Source organism: Ictalurus furcatus, chromosome 7, assembly GCF_023375685.1.
Source record: "Ictalurus furcatus strain D&B chromosome 7, Billie_1.0, whole genome shotgun sequence".
Lineage (NCBI taxonomy): Eukaryota > Metazoa > Chordata > Actinopteri > Siluriformes > Ictaluridae > Ictalurus > Ictalurus furcatus.
This window is the reverse complement of record NC_071261.1, coordinates 30,536,332-30,559,976: the sequence shown is the minus strand read 5'-3', so window position 1 is coordinate 30,559,976 and position 23,645 is coordinate 30,536,332. Positions and strand designations below refer to the sequence as shown.

General features: G+C 42.9%; 2 protein-coding genes across 3 annotated transcripts in view; both read left to right on the top strand.

Moving 5' to 3' along the window:
• The first annotated feature begins 3,164 nt into the window (after positions 1–3,164).
• Positions 3,165–6,072, top strand: LOC128610735 (uncharacterized). Its single transcript, XM_053630152.1, has 2 exons — positions 3,165–3,776; positions 6,004–6,072. The coding sequence occupies exons 1-2, from the start codon at positions 3,345–3,347 to the stop codon at positions 6,070–6,072; spliced, it is 501 nt and encodes a 166-aa protein (XP_053486127.1). The 5' UTR covers positions 3,165–3,344.
• Positions 5,771–23,645, top strand: part of LOC128610429 (phosphatase and actin regulator 1-like) — a 44,099-nt gene continuing 26,224 nt past the window's right edge. For both annotated transcript variants that reach the window (XM_053629743.1, XM_053629742.1), the window contains exons 1-2: positions 5,771–7,272; positions 21,738–21,818. In XM_053629743.1, the coding sequence (XP_053485718.1) occupies positions 7,134–7,272; positions 21,738–21,818 (220 nt within the window). In that variant the 5' untranslated portion in view covers positions 5,771–7,133. The remainder of the gene's footprint in view (positions 7,273–21,737; positions 21,819–23,645) is intronic.

Sequence of the window (23,645 nt, the reverse complement as noted above, 5' to 3'; positions counted from 1 at the left end):
ACTGATAAAAGAGCCAGAGTGAGCTGAAGACTCGTACGGATCTGCGCCAAACACGTTCAGAGACAAAGAAAAGGACTGAGAGAGAGGGAAACTGTGAGTGATAGAGAACCGTACCAATGCAGGACATCAGTTTTGACAGCTTCATCATGACATCATTTTCATATTAGCCAATCATATTCTAAGTCTCAGATCTTGCTAAGGAGGGATTAGTACACACTGCAGGGCATTATGACTCACATTGGTGATCCGACTCTTTAATCAAACTGCGGCTACATCCCAAAACCTTACACTATGGTACTAATAGTAACCAGTCACCTAGTGGTGGTGTGCCATGTTCATATACTCAAGTTTTGGGACTTGTTTATTAAAGCAATACACATCACATAGGTCTATGGGAGGTATTTGTTTTCTGAATAAATACAGAGGTAAATGTCAGAGTGGTAACCTGGGGAAGGTATTTAGTAGCATTTTTAAATATGAGAATTTTGACCTTCATTATCGAACACAATTTCACAAGACTGGGGAGTCTGAAGCCTATCCCGGGAACTCGGGGCACAAGGCGGGGGACACCCTGGACTGGGTGCCAACCCATCGCAGGGCACATTCACACACCACAGACAATTTGGAAATGCCAATCAGCCTACAACGCATGTCTTTGGATTGGGGGAGGAAACCAGAGTACCTGGAGGAAACCCCCGAAGCACGGACCCTGGAGGTGCGAGACAAACGTTCTAACCACTACGCCACTAAGCCAGAGTTATTTGATAGTGTATCTAGTGTGAAAGTGCAGTCCACTCAGTCACCATATTTACACTAGATCGGAGAAACATCCGACAGAAGCCCTGGATGCAGAGTTGTGCAAAATGATACTAAAACCCCCAAAGAAACACTCGAAGCAAAGCATGTCGAGGCGAATGAGGCCATCACCAGACGTTCCCGAGTCATTTTACTGGTAAATTTTTATTTATTTGTGTGCCATTTGCACACAATGTCCTTCTTCAAGATGTCTCTGGTTTGATCCAAAAACAAAGCTGTTTTTAGCTCTGTCTAGTTGCTTGAGCACATGTGAACATGTGAACATTTGTGTCCAATACACAAGCACAATTATGTGTTCTGGCAGCTTGTCAATCAAGAATGCGTGCCTGTTTTGTGATTGTTTTTTGGATGATGCATTGGTAAAGGAACATTACTTGACTAGACTCAGACATGCTCAGAATAAGAGATAACAAACTTTCACTTCAGGGTTTTATTAGTTTTTTTAATTATTTAACTGGTGGTGTTCTGAGTACAACACTATGTTACTAATATAGTGGCTAAGTTGCTAGATATTGTGACTTTTAGACTCCTTTAGCAGCTTTATTTAAACAAACAAACAAACAAACAAAAAAACAGAGACCCTAATGACTTTTTGAGCAGAGGTTAATGACGGTTCTCCAGCTAACATCGTAGCTGCTGGTTATACACGATGAGAGAGTGGGTTCACTCGACTCACCACCACTGTGTAAAACCTGACTGAGTTACACTTACATGAGCTGATGTTCCCAGCAGCCAATCACTGATCACTACTGTTCCCAGTGACTAATCAATGATCACCAGTGTTCCCAACAACCAATCACTGATTGCCGTTGTTCCCAAGGACTAATCACTGATCACCATTATCGCTTTGCTTGTATTTCCTCATTTGTAAGTCGCTTTGGATAAAAGCGTCTGCTAAATGAATAAATGTAAATGTATCACTGTTGTTCACCAGTGACTAATCACTGATCACTAATGTTCCCAAGAACTAATCACTGATCACCGTTGTTCCCAATGACTGATCACCGGTCACCATTATTGCAAAAAACAATCACTAATCAGTCTTGTTCACCAGCGACTAATCACTGATCACCGTTGATCCAACCAACCAGTCACTGATTACCGTTGTTCCCAATGACTAATCACCAATCACCGTTGTTCCCAATGATTAATCACCAATCACCATTGTTCCCAATGATTAATCACCAATCACCGTTGTTCCCAATGACTAATCACTGATCACCGTTGATCCAAACGACCAGTCACTGATCACCATTCTTCCCAATGACTTATCACCGATCACCATTGTTCCCAATGACTAATCACTGATCACCGTTGATCCAAACGACCAGTCACTGATCACCATTCTTCCCAATGACTTATCACCGATCACCATTGTTCCCAATGACTAATCACTGATCACCGTTGATCCAAACGACCAGTCACTGATCACCATTCTTCCCAATGACTTATCACCGATCACCATTGTTCCCAATGACTAATCACTGATCACCGTTGATCCAAACGACCAGTCACTGATCACCATTCTTCCCAATGACTAATCACCAATCACCATTGATCCCAGTGACTAATCACTGATCACTGTTCCCAACGGCCAATCACCGATCACTGTTATTCCCAATAACCAATCACTAATCACCACTGTTCTATTCTATTCTATCCTGAATATCTTCAGAAAACCGTCCTTCTTCCTGTAACGCCTTTTTGATATGCAAATGATCATGACCATCCAGTGAATCTGCAAATGAGTGGTCATCTGGTGACTTCTAGAGAATTTTTGAGTGTGCGTTTTTTAAAAAAACAAACAAACAAACAAACAAAAAAACTTAGATACATAAAGATCTCTTATGAAAATAATCTCATCTTGTTTTTTTTTTATTTACACTATATTAAAATCTCTATTTTATTTATCTTCTCATCTTTTGATCTTAAATTCCACGTGAACTCAAGTACACACGTCACACTGTGTGAATGTTATTGCATGTAAGAAAAACAAACAAACAAACAAACAAACTACATGTACCCTACATGTGAGAAATCAAGTAAGAAAAATAAAGACACGTGCACTACTTGTTAAAAGTGTGTGAAGCCCAGGGAAATTCCCGTGTGGAGGTTGTGTGTCTTCCAGGGAAGGGAAAGGAAGGTATTAGGTGATAGTTTTGCGTTGTTGTGCATGGCGTGACGAGAAACAGCTTAGGATTCATCCGATTGCGCGAATCGATTCCATCGAGTACCTCAAAAAGAGCCGTTCACAGGGAACCGATTCGGTGGTGAATCACTCGTGGTTATTAGAAAAGGGAGCGGAGCTGCTGCGGTTTTAGTGCTGCGCTGAAACACCGGATCACAGGGCAGCTTTTTCACCGCTCACCTGTGCCAGAGAGTCCGAAATGAGATCTCAGGTGCGTTCTGGGTAAGCGGTAGAGACGTCGGAAGATAGTGCGCGTGTTCGTGGCGGAAAGAATTGGATTAAAAACAAAAAGAAGCCATATTTCTGCGTAGAGACGCGCTACCGATTCGGTTCCTCCTCCATGCTTAAGTCAGCGAGCTTTGGTATGGCGGCTTGCGCCCCCGGGAACCGCTTTAACGGCGGATACACCACCAACACCACCATCACCACCACCAGCAGCAGCAGCAGCAGCACCGCGCCCGCTCCGCCTCCGGCTCCTGCGCACAAGGCCAAGCAGAAAGGCTTCTGCCTGGTCAGGATGATGAATCTGAACGGTAAAAAAGGGAACGCAGATCCCCGGAAACAGCAGCACCAGCACGGCACCGTGCCCTTCATCATTCACTGCCACATCGGTAAAGAAATCAAGCACATCTGCGGGAACTGCAGCCGCGCCACCGACGCGCAAGACGGTGAGTCGCTCCATGCTGCGGCGCAACCACCACCATCACCACCACCATCACCATTCCCAATCCAATCCCCGTCCTTCATCTTCACCAGCACTGAAATCCCCCCTGTGCATTGTTCCATCCTTTTTCATCTGCATGCAGATGTGACCAAATTGCTTATTATAAAACATCTGGCTTACAATTCTGCATTAGAGCGAATATTTGCGTTTTTATGCTTCAACATCAAGCATTCACACCAATGCGCGTTTTTTTTCCTATCCTTCCCTGAAATGCCAAAATCATTCAAATGCCCTTGTGTGTGTGTGTGTGTGTGTGTGTGTGTGTGTGTGTGTGTCAGAGGTCGGTTTATTGTTCTGAGCAGTGAAGCTCAGAGTGTAGCACGATTTGATTGGTAAAGAATCCTGAGCCCTCTGAGATCTCTCCTCGGTTTATGAGACCAGATGAGAATATGAATTTTTTTTCTTCTTCTTCTTCTTCTTCTTCTTTAGCCAAGATGATCATTCACATTTCATTGGCATCATGCTTTCAAGTTGTTTCAGATGATTTATTGAGATGTTTTGAAAGAGGAATTTGAGCCTCATGGCTGTAAATATTTACAGGTTTGTGTTTGGATTGTGGTTCGGCCTACTTTTAAGTTGCATCTGCAATTCCGCTTGGTTAACTCTTCTGGATCTCCGCCGTGGACGTCTCGTCTCTTTTTACCCGACGTGTAACTGAGAGAACTGACGGAGAAACGAAACAAGAAACCGAGCTACGGTCAGGGATTTTGTCTGTGCTTCCCTTATTTATTTATTTATTTATTTATTAAATTCATCATATTATAGATGCTTGTGCAAAAGCGTTCAAAAAGCAGCTTCTTTGAAGAAAGTGATCGAACAAAACCAAGACAAACGTATCATGAATATTAAAGGTGAGATTTTCTAGGTCGTGAAGAAACTTTTTTGTTCCAGTGTAAACACGGTATATGGAGGAAATCGCAATAAAAGCCACTTTTACAAATGATGTGGAGAAAATGGATCCTGGTTGAAAAATACGATGCACTGGAGTGGGAATAATTCTCACTTCATAAAGTATGGATTTATTGTAAAAATACGTTAGCTGTCACCTGGAAGTATTGTTCTGATGGGACACTTTGACATGTCTGGATGTTTAAGGTTTGGAGTGAATGTTCAGAGATGTCTTTTATTTATTTATTTATTTATTTATTTATAACATAAACCTGTGTTATGTTGGAGGATTTTTTTTTTTTTTTCTTAATTTATTATTTTTTTTTAATAGGAAGAAGTTTGAAAGAGTCTTTTAATGTTGCATTCGAGTCCTTTAGAAAACCGTGGGGAAATGAATAGACTAATCCTTGTCCCCCCTGATTAGAGTCATTTTGCTGATCATTGCGTTAAAGGAAAAGTCCATCCTGAACAAGATGAATATTTAGCAGATTTTGGTCCATTGACTCAAAGCGGGGGAAGGGGGGATTCTTTCTCCAAAGCTCGAGAGATGTCCGTGTTAGCATTTGGAGCTAGTCGAGTCTCAAATAAATAAATAAATAAACAAACAAACAAATAAATAAATAAATAAACCATACACTTCTCTGTAATATACAGCACGTTCCATGTATACGGTCTCAGGAGGATGACGGGACGAAGTTCCAGACCGGACAAAGAATATTGTGTGTTTACTTTTTGTAAAATGTCATTCAGTAAGTCTGTTCACCAAAAAAAACAAACAAAAAAAAACACGGCAGATGAAGCTCGCTCGAACCGAGGAGTAAGTTTTACAATACAATTTAATGTCTATTACAATTATTATTTTTTTTAAAACCATGCTCAAGTAAAATGTAATACTTGCCCATCAGTAGTTGGAATTAAACTGTACACAGAGCATGTTATGATGTTCAGACAAAGTCTGGCAGGAAGCACAGGAGTTACTGTTCCCAATGACGAGCAGTGTCTTTGTTAGGCTTACTGTGGTGATGATGATGATTAAAACTTTATATTGCACATTTTGGTGCATTAAATCCTGCTCAAAGTGCTTTACAAAGAAAAATAAGTAAATAGGACAAAGTAGTAAGGAGGAATTGAGTGAAGAAGGAAATTGTAGAGATTTAAAATGTAAAATAAAATATTTAAAGCAATAAACATTCTAATAATAATGATGATGATATTGCAGTTAAATACAAGGCATACCTAATACACATACATGTGTGTTTTAAGCTGCTTTTTAAAAATGGCTGACTGCAGACGTTCGCTGGACGTCTTGTGGCTCGGAGGGCCGCGGTTCACATTGAGCGAATATAGATTAAACATAACTTCTTTATTGTTTTTGTTCTTGGAACAGGAAGTAATCCAGCGTCTGATGATCTCGGACACGGTTGTGGAGCGTATGCGGTTCCACCGAAGGCGCTAGTCCATTTTATAGCTGTATAAACACATCACATGGCTTTAAAATGAATTCTGTATTGAACAGGAAGCGGTAAAGTGCTACAGTACTGCAGTAATATATTCAGGCTTTGCTGCTCGAGGAAGAAATCTTTCCGACACATGAACGTTATTCTGAATGAGCAGATCATGTGGTTTTTAAACGGATACGATTAGGAGGTGCTGTACTCTTTCTTTCTGTCTGTCTTTGAGGTGTGCGGCGGGACTGGGATCCCATAGGATGCAAGAGAAAAGTAGCGCAGGTGGTATTTATTTTCAGGGGCACGGTGGCTTAGCGGTTACCACGTATGCCTTGCACCCCTGGGGTTTGGGGGGGTGGGGGTTTGAATCCTAGCTCTACCCTGTGTGCGTCTTCTCCCCATGCTTCACGGGTTTCCTCCAGTACTCCGGTTTAATCCCCCAGTCCAGAGACGTGCATCGTAGGCTGATTTGGCATTTCCAGATTGGGTTGGCACCCTGTCCTAGGTGTCCCCTGCCTTGTACCCTTGGGAAGTTCCTTGGGATAGGCTCCAGGCTGCCTGTGACCCCTTGTAGGATGAGCAGTGTGGGAAAATTAATGGATGGATATAGTATTTCCAAGGACATTGTGGTAGGTTACATTTTTTATTTTTTTTATTTTTTTCATATATACTATATCAGGATTAGGCCACACCCACTTTGGGTTCAAATCTGAACACAGATATGAATATTTGTCATCTTCTTGCACCGCTAAACAAATGCACACGTGAACAATGCATCACACCGATCTCAACCGGACACGAAATGAAGGTCCACTTCGTTGCATTACCGCGGAAAACCACCATTTTATCCGCGACTTAAACCTGAGCTCGGAGTTGAGGCGTTCACGCCGGTCTCGCGCTTCTGATATCACCAGACTTGGAGTTTTGCGCACAGGTTTCACCCAAATAAGAGTCGTTTCAGGATCATAGTGAGAATGAAGCGTCCTCGTGAGCAGTGTCTAGCTGTGATTTTTATTTATTTATTTTCCTTCTTTCCTCTCCAGCGGAGGAGGTGGAGCGGCTGGCTGCCATGCGTTCCGAGTCGCTCGTGTCCGGCACGCACACGCCGCCGATTCGCCGCAGGAGCAAGTTCGCCACGCTCGGCCGACTCTTCAAGCCCTGGAAGTGGAGGAAGAAGAAGAGCGAGAAGTTCAAGCAGACCTCAGCAGGTGGGAGGTGGAGTGTGTGTGTGTGTGTGTGTGTGTGTGTGTGTGTGTGTGTGTGTGTGTGTGTGTTACTGCACTCCGTTATTTTATTCTTGATAACAGTGCCAAGATATCAATAATCTAGCAGGTGGTTTCGATTTGGAATTAAACACGTAACGCGTTCTTTTCCGAGAATCGCGTTTCGAGGCTCTGCCGAGACGTCGAGACGTTCATAACGTGGCCGATGTGCCGAGAGCAGTGGCGGTAATAACGTTAAGTGCATTTGTATGTACAGTAAAACTGATCAGTGTGATTAGAAGCCAGTGCTCTGCTTCTACACGAGTCGTTTAGCCTCTTAGTGCTCGTTTCTCCGAGTCGACGCTTATTTGTTTAATTATGTTTTCCAGGAGGGCGAGCGCTTTTTAAAAATAAATAAATAAATGAATGAATCAAGCAGCTCGTTAAGCGTTATGAAATAAAACGCGCGGGGTGTGCTGTACCAGGAAAATAATCAGTGACCGGTTGGTGGTGTGGTGTCCGACGAGCAGCACGGTCACTCTTCCCAACCTGGAGTCGATAACCTGAATATCTGACCTGTATTTCATCGGATTTCCTGTTTGCTCAGCGCATGGCCACGTGAACAATCGGATAACCCAGACCCGTCCGTATGACTCGTAGAAGTTTTGTCTTCGGTTTGCTTGTTTGTTGATGCGCAGGACCGATCGGTTAAGCAGTGAAGCTTTATTTATTTTTTTAATAAAGTTTTTGAGACTTGTCTCACCATCTTCCCAAGCACAGGTCATCGATCACATGATCACACGATCACACTGCTAACCTCGAATAGCCTCTACGCTGTTTTAAAAATAGCCTGCACAGCTGAATCAATAGTGCAGAAGAATTGAGAGCTGCATTTAGCATCCTGTGGGCAAGAACTATACATCAGATCCCCCTGTGGGTTTCATTTTCCTCCTGTTTGAAGGGTTTTTTTTTTTTTTGTTCTTTTCCCCCTCCATTTTTGAAAAGTTCTTGTGGGTTTTTAAGTTTTTTTTTCTTCTTCTCTGCTACATCAAGATCAGCGCTTTTTGAAGTTTTGAAGTGCTTCGTATGATCGCTTTCCATTACGGAGAATTATAATGTGATTTCCATCAAATCCGCAATGATCTTGCAAAAAGGGAATGTATAAAGCCCGAGCCTTTGTCTTACTCCGTTTCCTGAGCTGGAGACGGCAGGAGGAATGTGGGTTAAGCTGTCAGCTCTGCTGCAGGCCGGTTGAAGCGGCGGCAGCAGCAGCAGCAGCAGCAGCAGCAGCAGCAACAGCAGCAGAGAATCGATTCAGGCAAAGCGTTAGAGTTTTCTCCTAGCCGGCTATTTTTACTCCGCCTTTGATGTATATTCTGCAGCGAACCAGAACCGTCAGGGCCAGGTAGAAAAAGGAAAACACGAGGGCTTTTCACTTGGCTGATCGATTGAGACACGGCGAGGTGTTGGGAGAAGAAGTGCTCCGTGTGCTTGTTTTGATCCAGGGAACCAGTGAATTGGGGGGTGATCGGGGGAGGGGGGTGAAACCGATATTCAACCGTGGATCCTGTCAGTAATCACTTACATTACTAGACCACCCCCGGCAAATCTGAGACACGGCGAGGTGTTGGGAGAAGAAGCGCTTGAGGTCACCGGCTTGAAGGTTACCAGTTTGGATAAAGCAGGAAGTCACAAAAAAATAACTCTCATTAGCGCCACAGATCTAAGAAGCGCCAAGTGATGATCCAGATCGGGAAAACGTTTGCAGGATTGCGATTTGATATCTCAACGGTTCAGAGCATTGGATCAGAGCTATATAACAGCAGAAAGCTGATCAGATTAGTAAAAGGTCATTCCCGAGGCAACGTGGATGCGTCAGGGTAGACAGCGCAACAGGAAGTACAAGGCCAAGGTTGAGAACCTGACCAAAATAATACACTTGGTTTAAAAAAAAAAAAAAAAAAAAAAAAAAAAAAGCTTTGCACCCTAAAGGGTTCTTTGGTTGGTCTTGCTAAACGAACCCTTTTTATTTTTGGAAAAATGTGGTTTTCCAAATAGGGCTTCTTAAGGAAGCTAGGAAATGTTCCCTAAGAACCTCGGAGGAATCTTGGAGGATTTTTTTTTTTTTCTTTTTTTCCCTTGAGTGTGCAGATCTGTGGAACCACAGATCTAAATCATCAAATCCTAAGTGAAGTATTATTCCATTCCATCACTCTCTCTTTTTTTGGTTTCCATTTGAGGTCATGTCTGCCAGCCTGTCCTGCTTTCTCATACACATCTGTGGGAAATGTGTGTTTGCCTTGCAAAGGAAGGATTTGGGTTTCCTGGTCTGGTGTCGATTTTGGTGTGTTTTTTTTCTTTTCTCCTCGTGAATTCTCGGAGGGCTGTGAATTGACTCTTGGTGCTGAGAGGAGAGTGTGAATCTCGAACTGACTCATCAGTTAAAACGAACTGCTGTTGCTGTGACTGGCAGCAGACGCCACTGGAGCGGTGACAGACTGTCAGTCAGCCATTCAGTCAAATAATGGTTCAGTCAGTCAGTAAACCCACTGTGGCCTGGACCCACGGTACTCGAAACATCGCAGTACTGTATGTGACTCGCACTGAATGAAAGTTGACCACTTTTTTTGCGGCTGTGATATTCCATGTTTGTTAGCCAGGTTAGCATTTTGCGGTGATCGTTTCTGCAGTAAGGCCATCTTTCCAGATCTCCAAGTGTGGCTGTGAGGTCTCGGATTCTTCCACCAGGAAGGTACTCGGTTATCTTTTGCGTTCGGTTTTCCTCGACCTGTCTTAAGAGTCTTGAGTTGCGTCTAGCCGTCATGGTTTGTAAATAAAGAAGGGAGACAAGGAGTGGATTTGATGGCCAGAAATCTTTTTTCTCAAGAACTCAAGACCGCATGAACCATAACAGATTAGGCAGTCTTGCACAGGACCTATATCAAGGGTAGTTGGTGCGTCCATCCGATCAACGGCTCCCGTTTTGTCCCCTTTATACTGTAAATGATGACGGCTTTGACGTCAGACTTATGATGTACCGTAGTCTTCACGCCCCAGTTCTGCACAGTGCAAGTGGGTTAGAATTGTCGAATTCTTGTATTACATCCAGCCACAGCAACACAATAATACTCACTATCGTGGTTATCTGCATGGACCCCACTGCTGTTCTTGGAAAGTAGATGCCAGATTGGGGAAATGTAAGAGTTGGTAAGGGTTTTACCAAGACTAAAAGACCAGGTTCTACGTAAATAAAGGGTTGTGAGTGAGAAGAAGAGATTGTAGGGGGATGAACACCTCAGCATAGTCCTTTCCTCAATTGTTGTCTCATGACGAGTGGTTCATAAGCATTGGCCTTAATGGAAGTGATTTGCTGACTTCAGCAGCAGCCTGAAGACATGGACATGACTCCAATGCATTTTTAGATAGTGACCCATGCACAGAAGAACCAGTAGTAAACGATCCTAAGGGATAGTTTTATCCCATTTAACTTTTTTTTTTTTTCCCTGGCACTTAAATGTCATGTTCACATTCTTCTGTCTGCTAGATTACCTTTTCTTTAGACTTCGTCATGCAAATTGATTTGACCTACATTTCCAGTCTAGCCTGATTCTGACCTGTTTCCTGAAAAACACTTTTTGAGTCTGACGCCTGAGATGCATTTCAATATAAAATTGAATCTTTCGTTTATTTAATTATTTCTTTTTTTGGACCACTTCCTGTGCAGTCTGACAAAAGGAATTTGAAATGACGTGCACTGCAAGCTTTTTTTTTTTTAATTTTATTTTTATTTATTTTTTTTATAAACATGTTTAGTGCTTTATATAAACAACAAACATAATGGTCCTTCCAGTCTGATCACCAGTATGACTGTTTTTCTCTCTCTTTGTTTTGTTTTTTTTTTGGCTGCAATACCGTAACCTACATATTGGAAGCGAATGAATGACAGATGGCGTCCTACTGTACAACAGATTAACGTTTCTTGATAAAAAAGATTTAAAGGTGCAATAGTCCCTGTTTCTTTGTTTATTTCTTACTAGAAAAATTGTCACGCAGAAATGCTAAGAAATAATAATTGAATCAATTGTCTCTGAGCAAGTGTGTTATGTAGCTGAGGAGGGGAAAAAAAAAACAAAAAAAAGAGTTTGGAAACCTGGCTTCCTGTCAGTCATTTTACAGACACGCCCCTTATGCACCTTCGCATCCTTATAAATCGTAACGAGGAGAAATTGCGTGTTCATAGCGTTACTCTGCTTTCGAGCAGTTGAATGTCCTAACTCGAGTTAGCATGCTAACTCTAGTCGAACCACTAAGTTTTGGGGGCGGAGCTTTGTGTAAATGGGCGAGGGCTTAATGAGTAAAACTTTAAAAATACATTCAAATCGTATTCGGCTCCCTTCGTTTAACTGTTTTTCCCCTGTAACTCTTCATCTGTAGGTTTCCTTCTCTTGGCTAGCCAGCGTTTGCTGCTGCTGCTAGCATGTATAATCCACATGCTGAGTTTAACGTTTAAGGTGTGAAATGCGCCTTGACTTGTGAGCAAAATGTACACTCTGGAAGTGTACACGGCTCACCGCGTGCTAATCTGAAACGCATTCGCTGGCGACGAGTTCTCTGAACGCTCCGCTTCACCGCTCCAGGCTCACGAAGAATTTGTTTGCGTGCAAATCGATCACGGCACGGCGTTGCGCTCGGTTTTAATGACCACGCTTGTTAATGCTGCTTAGTTTATCCATGTCGTTTCATGTACTTCTGTTCATGAGCATGACCGCGTACGCTGGACTTGCGTCTCGTAGTATCGCACGGTATCGGATGATGTCATCGGAGATTTTGTTTTGTCTTGGACCGCTACCTGATACAGGTATCCGTATTAATGATCGGTATCGATCTAGTCTGCACTATTATTGTACCGACTCGTGCATCCATGCTTGTTAATCCTGGTGCAAAGATGATCATGCATATATTTAATCTGGAAAACAAAGCAGTGTTAAACCTTTTTAATTCATCAGCAGTGTGACCTTCTCGGAAGTGGAGCTAGTGTTTAATTTGGGTCACGATCATGCAAACAGTGTACGTATGAGGAGGGAAGAACTATAAATAGGAAGTCATTGATATTGACTTTAATGTGATTTTAACATGAATCTGTTCATTTGTTGCAGCATTGTTTGCTTAGATGTTTGTTTGTTTCCCCCCCCTTTTTTAGGCATGGAGAAATAAATTGAGTAGTATTCCGGTTGTTAAGCTTGTGAGGTTTTTCTTAATGGCTACAAATTCGCTATATCTCAATAGTGTACGTTTCTATATTCCACTTCCTAACGAGGTCATTATCAGAACTCTAAAAATATAATGTCTTGGTGGAAAAACAATGACACTGAAAAGGCGTCTCGGAGTCAGTACTTTCGAACTGAATAGCTTTGTGTTATCTGTGCTGCGTTCTCCTTTTGTGTTCAACATTTGCTCTGATGACTGGCTCTCTGACTCATGGTGGTTTTTTTTTTTTTTTTTTTTTTTTTTTTTTGGCACCAGCGAGTCTCTGTTTTTTATATGAGCTTCTCTTAGATATCTGTTGGTGGTTCTGACCTAAAGTCTCTGTAGAAAGAAAGGAACTAGGATGAATCACTGGCATTTCTTTTTACAGTTTACTTCACTGTTTATTAAATGCTAGACATGCAGTGTTGGTGTAGTTTAAATCTGAAACACTCCAATCACTTAGTAAAGTAAAGGTCAGTGTAAAACCCCTGTGTATGTTAGCAATAACTTTCAAACGTATGCATGACCTCTTTCATCTACAATGCTTAGCATTTAGTCTAACCATTTAGTTCCATGATTACTATTAGCATGTAGTCCCAAGGTTTAGGCCAACCACTTGGTTACCATTTGTTCAAACCATTTACTTAAACTTCATTTACTTCCACTGTTTAGACCAACTCTTACGATTTAGTCCCACCGTTACCATTTGATCCTGCCATTTAATCCCACCGTTTCCATTTGGTCCTGCCATTTAGTCCCACCGTTACCATTTGGTCCTGCCATTTAATCCCACCGTTTCCATTTGGTCCCGCCATTTAATCCCACCGTTACCATTTGATCCTGCCATTTAATCCCACCGTTTCCATTTGGTCCTGCCATTTAGTCCCACCGTTACCATTTGGTCCTGCCATTTAATCCCACCGTTTCCATTTGGTCCCGCCATTTAATCCCACCGTTTCCATTTGATCCTGCCATTTAATCCCACCGTTTCCATTTGGTCCTGCCATTTAATCCCACCGTTTCCATTTGGTCCTGCCATTTAATCCCACCGTTTCCATTTGGTCCTGCCATTTAATCCCACCGTTTCCATTTGGTCCTGCCATTTAGTCCCACCGTTACCATTTGGTCCTGCCATTTAATCCCACCGTTTCCATTTGATCCTGCCATTTAATCCCACCGTTTCCATTTGGTCCTGCCATTTAATCCCACCGTTTCCATTTGGTCCTGCCATTTAGTCCCACCGTTACCATTTGGTCCTGCCATTTAATCCCACCGTTTCCATTTGATCCTGCCATTTAATCCCACCGTTTCCATTTGGTCCTGCCATTTAGTCCCACCGTTACCATTTGGTCCTGCCATTTAATCCCACCGTTACCATTTGGTCCTGCCATTTAGTCCCACCGTTACCATTTGATCCTGCCATTTAATCCCACCGTTTCCATTTGGTCCCGCCATTTAGTCCCACCGTTACCATTTGGTCCCGCCATTTAGTCCCACCGTTACCATTTGGTCCCGCCATTTAGTCCCACCGTTACCATTTGGTCCCGCCATTTAATCCCACCGTTACCATTTGGTCCTGCCATTTAGTCCCGCTGTTACCATTTGGTCCTGCCATTTAGTCCCGCTGTTACCATTTGGTCCTGCCATTTAGTCCCGCTGTTACCATTTGGTCCTGCCATTTAGTCCCACTGTTACCGTTTGGTCCCGCCATTTAGTCCCGCTATTACCGTTTAGTCCCGCCATTACCATTTGGTCCCGCCATTTAGTCCCGCCATTACCATTTGGTCCCGCCCTTTAGTCCCGCCATTACCATTTGGTCCCGCCATTTACTCCAAGAATTCTCATTTAGTCCAACTGTTTAGTCCGACTTTTACCATTTAATCCCAATATTTGCTTCACTCTTTACCATTTGGTGAAACCATTACTGTTTTTGCATTCATTCACTAATAGCGTTCATTTCATTTGGTCCAGCCACTACACTTTGGCCCACCATTTAGTTCGGCTCTTCTTATTTGCTTAGACCATTTAATCCAACCATTTATCATTTGATCAAAGCATTTTGTCCTACTATTAGCATTTAGTCCAATCCTTTAGTTACACCATTTACTATTCACAATGTTTTATTTCCTGGTCCAGATTATTTCATTTATTTCTATCTAATCAGGTAATATTGGATCACTCTTATCAAGTTCTGTATTGCAGCATTCACATTGCTGTGCTCTGGCTTATATTTTCATTTTGAAGGGTCCTAGTTTGATCTCTGAGGAGTTTTTGGAGCACATGCTAACCCAAAAAAGCATGCCAAGGACTTGCATAACATCTCCTAGTGTACCATTCAGGAAGTTTAGCTGGTCAAGTTACATCATAAACCTCTTGCTAGTTACACTTTTTAAAATTTTTGACCTGGCAGAATGACTATTTGAGAATGGCTGGTAGACATTTAGCATGTAAAGTGCAGAACGTTCTGAATCACAGGGTCTGATTCACTGATTAACAGTCAGTGACGTTTGATTTTGGGCTCACCTGCCTGAATGATATACATCTGGCATCCTGGTCATGACAGACCATTTGAGACTGTGAGAACTCATTAATAGTCATCATTCAAATGAGATCATATGAACTGGAATCCAAATCAATTTAAATGCATGTAAGCTGTGCAAACCAACACACTGGCACCATCTGGGAGAACTCGGGGAGCAGTCGTGATGATATCATGACCCAGAGGACTGCAAAGATCGCTTCTTTTCTGGCCTTTGACATTTACCTGGTTCACAATATGCTGAGCCCATCGCCTCATTCCTTCATAACCTCATGCTTACACCAAGACCATAAAGATTTTTCCTCTAAATGATCATGAATATAACGATAATGGTAAAAAAAAAACGCAATTGAATGAATTAGCTGATTAACGAATGCTCAAACTCTAAAGCCTAGTTCACACTATTTTAAACCGATTTGCAAGTCGCTGAGCTCGCCGACAAAACCCTTTGATTTGGAGGCAAATCGGCGTTCGCCAGTTGGCAGTCGATCATTCCGTGTGCGCTACTCTGACGCATCAAAGAGGCTCGCCGGCACATCGCCGATGCCAGACAGATATTTGCCATGCTAAAAGTCTGAAGCGGTCGGGCGACAAGCTACAGCCGACGAGAACAAGGCATGGGGACCTTTGTGCTCCTCCACCTTCCGTTTGAGGATGCCCCACAGATGCTCAATAGGGTTTAGTCCATCACCTTCACCCTCAGCTTCTTCAGCAAGGCAGTGGTCGTCTTGGAGGTGTGTTTGGGGTCGTTATCATGCTGGAATACTGCATACTGATCATGCTCTGCTTCAGTATGTCACAGTACATGTTGGCATTCATGGTTCCCTCAATGAACTGTAGCTCCCCAGTGCCGGCAGCACTCATGCAGCCCCAGACCATGACACTCCCACCACCATGCTTGACTGTAGGCAAGACACACTTGTCTTTGTACTCCTCACCTGGTTGCCACCACACACGCTTGACACCATCTGAACCAAATAAGTTTATCTTGGTCTCCTCAGACCACAGGACATGGTTCCAGTAATCCATGTCCTTAGTCTGCTTGTCTTCAGCAAACTGTTTGCGGGCTTTCTTGTGCATCATCTTTAGAAGAGGCTTCCTTCTGGGACGACAGCCATGCAGACCAATTTGATGCAGTGTGCGGCGTATGGTCTGAGCACTGACAGGCTGACCCCCCACCCCTTCAACCTCTGCAGCAATGCTGGCAGCACTCATACGTCTATTTCCCAAAGACGACCTCTGGATATGACGCTGAGCACGTGCACTCAACTTCTTTGGTCGACCATGGAGAGGCCTGTTCTGAGTGGAACCTGTCCTGTTAAACCGCTGTATGGTCTTGGCCACCGTGCTGCAGCTCAGTGTCAGGGTCTTGACAATCTTCTTATAGCCTAGGCCATCTTTATGTAGAGCAACAATTCTTTTTTTCAGATCCTCAGAGAGTTCTTTACCATGACGTGCCATGTTGAACTTCCAGTGACCAGTATGAGGGAGTGTGAGAGCGAGGACACCAAATTTAACACACCTGCTCCCCATTCACACCTGTGACTTGTTAGTCTTACAAGGTCTCATGACACCGGGGAGGGAAAATGACTAATTGGGCCCAATTTGGACACTTTCACTTAGGGGTGTACTCACTTTTGTTGCCAGCGGTTTAGACATTAATGGCTGTGTGTTGAGTTATTTTGAGGGGACGGCAAATTTACACTGTTACACAAGCTGTACACTCACTACTTTACATTGTAGCATTGTAGCAAAGTGTCATTTCTTCAGTGTTGTCACATGAAAAGATATCATCAAATATTTACAAAAATGTGAGGGGTGTACTCACTTTTGTGAGATCCTGTATACTAAAAGTATATCTGTCATAAGAAGCTTTTCCCCTACCACAGTCCTGTATACACAGATGGTTCCAAAATAGAAATCTGAGTATCTGCAGCAGCAGTATAATATCATCCAACGCTATGGCGCCCTTATTACAGACCAAAGTTCTACCTTTTACAGTACAAGCCTGTGCTCTGTGCTCTACTTCTTGACTTGGAACATATTGAAAATGCGAAGGAACGGAACGTCATGGTGTTTACTGACTCGAAATCCTGCCTCCAAGCACTGGCCATCTGATCATTGTTGATCTTTTCATTCAAATTCAGTTGCAAAGACACAATCACAGCATAGTTTTCTGCTGGATTCCGGGACATGGTGGCATCTTTTGGCAATGAATAAGCAGACATGGCTTCAAAAAAGAGCCCTCACAGAACCCATCAGACACCGCAAAATCCCACCCTCTGGCCTTGATCCGCCTGTGTGTGTGTGTGTGTATGTGTGTGTGTGTGTGTGTGTGTGTGTATATTCGACAAATGGCAAGTGGAACGGGAAAAATGTCGAAATAACAAATTAATGGAAATGAACGTTGTAGCACTTACCCTTTTAAAACTCGACGCGATCAAGCGGTGTACACAAGGTGCCGTGCAGGTCAGACCAGATATTTATTGAAGGATGAAGAATGATCAAAATGTCAATATTGCACCACTCCTTTGACCATAAAACACTTTTTCTTTTTAAAGCCTGCCCTATTTATAATGTCATGAGAGAACACATTTTATCAGGTCAAACTTTGAAAGACTTGTTTTGTAAGACGGACCCAGGAAAACTTTTACAGTTCTTATCACAAGCGTATTTAAAGAGTCATGATGTATAGAAATTGTCTGATAAATGCCCGTATTCGTCATGAACTAGCCATTGAAGCTGGTATGGTGATTAAATTCAAATACCAAACAAAAACCATTTAGTCCAAAGACTGCCATTGGGTCTCGCCATCTAATCCCACTATTACCATTTAGTCCAGCGATTTAATCTCACTGCTGGTTTTTGGTCCTCTGATACTAATAATCGTGTAAGACGAATAGTTTTGTGTGTTGGTGTAAGATTTGAGCCCAGCACTCCCTACACAGAGGCGGTTGTTGGTCTGAGCAGCACCGAGTGACCAAGCGTGACCTTTTGTCCCACTGTTATTATTTAATAGTAATAGTTTATCATTCATCCAGGTGAGGTGTCTATGCGTACCTTGCTTCTATATGCGTACGTGTATTTTCCATTAGTGCGCGCGCACACACACACACACACACACACACACACACACACACACAGAGAGTCTTGGGCATGGACGCGTATTCTGCATGCACGTCACACACACTCTTATCCTATTCCTTCACTTTTCCATAGTGTAGTTAGGATTATTTCTCCAGCCTGCAGGGAACTTTGTGCTCTGCAAGCAGAATTCTTCTCTTATTCACTTCCTTAACTTGCAGATTTTGGAATTAGTAATGCGACAAAAACTGCCTCGTTTCGGAGGGTGCGGCGTGGTACGGGAGGGGGGGGTTGGAGATAAAGTCCCTCAGCTGCCACTGTCTAAAAATAGCACAGCCGTGGCGCTGAGACTTGGCATTACTGTAAGACTTCACACATTGCAGCACCTGCTGACTTTTTATCTTTGCGTCTTTTTTCTGCATTTGTATTAAAAACTGAATTCATTTATCCCGTGTGTGTCCTAAAACACTTCCCGTCATAGCGTAATGGACCGTCTTGCTCAACGTAACGTTTCGTAGGTATTTCAGGGAGCGGGTTTTATAGCGTACCTGAGAATCTAGATATTCGATGTAAGGCTGTTTTATTTCCGAAGTTAAGCAATTGGGGGGTAAAAAAATTCGATTCGATTGTGATGTTGACGTTTATTATCCATCCAGCATCGTTTGAGTCTCTCTAACCGTGTAAGCTCAGCATTACGGGCTGAGTGTGTAAGTTGCGGGCGGGCTTTTTCATCACAGAATGAACCATAATTCCTCCGTCAACCAGAAGACACTAGACCGGACCAGAGGTCATGGATTGAATACTGTCTTTCAATCATCGTCACCGCTCAAATAAATACCTCTAACAGATGGACGTGAGTGTTCGAGACATCTTTCAGCGGTCGTTGTAACGCATTTTAGCGCACACGTTTTATAACCGCAGTTCGATTGAGTGATTTCAAGCTTCTTTGGCAGTGCATGGAGTTGAATAGATTTTGTTTTTAGTTCCCAAATACCTCTTGAATCAAGAATCGGTGAATCAAGACTCGAATCGATTCCCTGATTTGACTTCCTTTTTAAAAGCGTAGAAACAGCACTGCGAGTTGGTGTACCAGCGATAATGGTGGCTGAGATCATACGGTATACGATCTATATACGAAACTAGAAGAGGAAGATGAAACGCGGGCAGCTGAATACGTTTTATTCTGGAGATAGGAAATCGGGCCGATTTGGAACAAAAGAATCCATTCGTCCTAACGGACCGCATCGAAGTAGGCAGAAGTATGACCGACGAGATCGGAATCAGCAGCGACTGTTGTACAGTTTGTCATTTTTAAAAGTGCCGACTCTTTGCTGTGACTGTGTTTGCAGCTGTTGGAGGATGAACAAATATTTAATCAAGATGCCCTCAAGCACTTGAGTTTATTTTGATGGGTTAAAATTGTTCTCGAGCCTATATTCTGACAAAATGTGTATTGGCTGTATGTGCTTTATGTGACGTTTATGTTTATAAAGTGTGTCAAGGAAAAAAAGATTGGACTTGAAGGAAACGCTTTATTTTTCTTTGCTGCTTTCTTTGGAGATTTACCTGTGAATCACTTCTGGGTCTTATTAATAATATATACATGTAATGTAATATAATACAATATACAGTGGGGGAAATTAATATTGGACACGTCAACATGTGTTTTTTTTTTTCAGTAAATATATTTCCCATGAGGCTAATCACATGAAATTTTCACCAGACATCGGTATTAACTCAAGAGATCTGGAAATATAAAGAATTCACAACATTTAAAGTCCATAAATGAAGTTGTGTGTAATAAAGTGGAATGACACGGGGGGAAAAAAGTATTGAACACGCTAAGAAAAAGCAGTTCTCCAAGGCAAGGAACCAGCTGAAATCCATAAATAATTACACCCCCTATCTGTGCAAGTTAATACCAGCTGGGTTAGTAAATTGATGGTCTATAAAAAGGCTTTTCGTTACCAAGGTGTCACACAAGAAACATCTCATGATGGGTAAAAACAAAGAGCTCTCCCAAGACCTTCACAACCTTATTGTTGTGAAACATATTGATGGAATCAGATACAGATGTATTTCAAAACTTCTGAATCTTCCAGTAAGCACCATTGGGGCCATTATGTGCAAGTGGAAGCAGCATCACTCCGTCATCAACCGGCCACGCACAGGAGCTCCTCGCAAGATTTCTGACCAGGGAGTCAGAAGAATAGTCAGAAGAGTAGCGCAAGAGCCAAGGACCACTCGGAAAGAGCTCCAGAAACACTTGGAAGCAGCAGGCACCATCGTCACAGAGAAAACAATAGGCAGTGCACTCCAGTGCTCACGCTCACCTCACAACACTCCATTACTAAAGAAAAGGCAAGTCGAAGCTCGTTTAAAGTTTGCTACAACTCATTTGGACAAGCCTATGAAATACTGGGAGTGTAGTCTGGACAGATGAGAACAAAATGGAACTTTTTGGCGGTCATACTACACACCATGTTTGGAGAAGAAATGGCACTGCACATCACCCTAAAAATTACACCAACAGTGAAGTCTGGAGGTGAAGCATCATGGTGTGGGGCTGTTTTTCATCACATGGTACTGGCAGACTTCATATAATTGAAGGAACGATGAATGGAGCCCTTTACCGGGAGATTCTTGAGAAGAATCTGCTGCCATCCACGAGGATGATGAAGATGAGACGTGGGTGGAGCTTCCAGCAGGACAACGATCCAAAGCATACAGCAAAGGAAACTCGCAACTGGTTTCAGAGAAAATAAATCAAGGTGTTAGAATGTCCCAGTCAATCACCTGACTCGAATCCAATTGAACAGGATTTAAAGACGATATGTTTAGAAGAATGGCCCAAAATCACACCTGAATACTGCGGAACATTCATTTCTTCATACAGGAAGTGTCTTGAAGCTTCATTACAAACAAAGGCTTCTCCACTAAGGATTAAATACATTTCAGTTAGCGTGTTCAATACTTTTTTTTCCCGTGTCATTCCTCTTTATTACACATAACTTTATTTATAGACTTTAATGTTGTGAATTCTTTATATTTGTGGATTTCTTGAGTTAATCCTGATGTCTGGTGAAAATTTCATGTGAATAACCTCACTGGAAATATATTTACTGAAAACAATGTTGACGTGTTCAATACTTATTTCTCCCATAGCACGGTGTGTGTGTGTGTGTGTGTGTGTGTGTGTATACACACTGTGCTTTCAAATCCTCAAATCTGATTGGTCAGAAGGTGTTGATTTAAACTTTTCTATAACAGCAGCTCTGACAGTAGTGCATCTGCAAATCACAGGTGTACGTTAATAGCAATGCGCTCGTTCCAATACGTTCTCCTTCTGTAGTCGATCACAGACTCGTGCGATGAACGATCCACAATAACGGCTTTAAAAGAACATTTGAACTCCGTGATATGACGGACGTTTTCTGTAAGGAGACGTTTATTCGAGTCGCCTGTAACTTGTTGGTCTTGTGTTTTTTCAGGATGAGGGTTCACGCTTTTTGTGCTTTCTCTGTAACATGACCGGTTTTGTTTTTGTGAGTGTGATATTTATTGCTTATAGGAATTAATATCGGTGTCTGTGCGTCCTCAGCTCTGGAGAGGGAGATGTCGGTGAGACAGAGCCGGGAGGAGCTGATCAAGCGTGGAGTGCTGAAGGAGATCTTCGAGAAAGGTGAGCATGCTGATACGGTTCCTGTGTAACAGCAATGATGTTCCAGACTGAATGGCAAGACTTCGTCATGCTACGGATTTTGGAAGCGTGTCCTTGCTGCTTTACGTGGTGCGCGTGAACACGTTCCTCATCCGCACCTTCGCACAGCAATAATGTAAAGCGGAACTTTAGCTCTATCCGGACAGGGTTCAATTTACATGCGGTACTGGGAAAAATTCCTATTTATTTATTTATTTATTTATTTATTTATTTATTCCCGTCTAACTTTATTTCCATCCAGATCGCCATGTTCCATCTGGCGTCTCCTTCCCCCTGTGAGTAAATTATAGGCAGAATTACCGACCGTTTGTGCCAAAATCAATCCCAGATACAAATATCTGTCCGTCTATCCGTCCATTTTCTATACCGCTTATCCTGCGGGGTCGAGGGGAACCTGGAGTCTGTCCCAGGGAGTACGGGGCACAAGGTGGGGTACACTCTGGACGGGGTGCCAATCACACCAAACGCAGACATTCATGCACTACGGACGCTTTGGACGTTTAGACTGCAGCTGCAAGGCTGTTGACCAGGGCAAATAAGTATGATCACGTCACCCCAGTTTGAGCATGGCTCCATCGGCTCCCGGTCCGGTTTCGGATCCGGTTTAAGATTCTGTTGTTTTGTCTTTAAAACGCTTAACGATCGAGCTCCTTCTTCTCTCAAAGATCTTCTTACACCACGTTCCTCTAGCGGATCTTCTGACGGGTTTCTTTTGTGCGTCCCTCGATCCAGTTTAAAAACGAAGGGGGGTGGAGCTTTTTCAGTCGCCGCCCCTCGTTTATGGAATCCGTTACCACCGGACGTCCGCCTCACGCTGAAAGAGTATCTCTTCTCCCAGGCGTTTGAATCAAATTTTTACTATTGTCTATTTTTATTTGGTTTTATTCTGGTTTTCCTCTGTTCAGCACGCTGGTCAGCTTTGCGCACGCTGGTCAGCTTTGCGCATGTGTCAGTGCCCCTCCCCCAGATTTTACCCACTTCCTGAGTTGCAGAATGAAAAATGGATGCTTCTCGTGTACTTTGTGATTTTTTTTTTTTTTTTTTGAGTCTCTTCTCTGTCCCAGCTCCTCTTCGACGTCATGTCGTTCTGATCGCTAAACCGAAGCACGGGGTCGGATCAGAGGTCACTTATCGGCGTGGAAGGAGTCTCTGGAGCGTCCGCCGTTCGAGTCCCCGTGTTATTCGTTACCATAGAAACGAGCAGCAGATCTTGACACTTTGCGCTCGCTCGTACTACTTTATGTAAAGATTCACTCGTGTCTGATTCAGAGTCTAATATTTGCCGGATGTGACCGTTAACAGATTGTGGGGATTTATTTATTTATTTCCCGCCTCCTTTTCATTTCATTTTTTTCCATTTCGTTCAGCGGTGTGTGTGTGTGTGTGTGTGTGTGTGTGTGGAACATTTGCGAATCAGATTGGCTGCTTGTCTTTAGTCCTTTAAGAGCTTTAACGTGTGTAAGCTGATTACAGTGTGTGTGTGTGTGTGTGTGTGTGTGTGTGTTCAAGGCGACGGTAAACAATACAGATTATAATTGCTGTAGAGATTTTAGCTGCTTGATTAGATCTCACACACACACACACACACGTTGTGCAGAGCTAGTTTGTGAGAATATATGCTGCTTTGAGCGCCGGCGTTGGCATCAAGTAGCCTTGTGTGGCGTCATGAGTCATAAAGTGAGGTTTTAGTCTCAATCTGCTCAAGAGATCAGCGTTCGCTCGAGTTCAGCACTGCGGAACACGGATTAGTGTCTCTGCAGAAGGGGCTTATGGGTAACTACATGTATT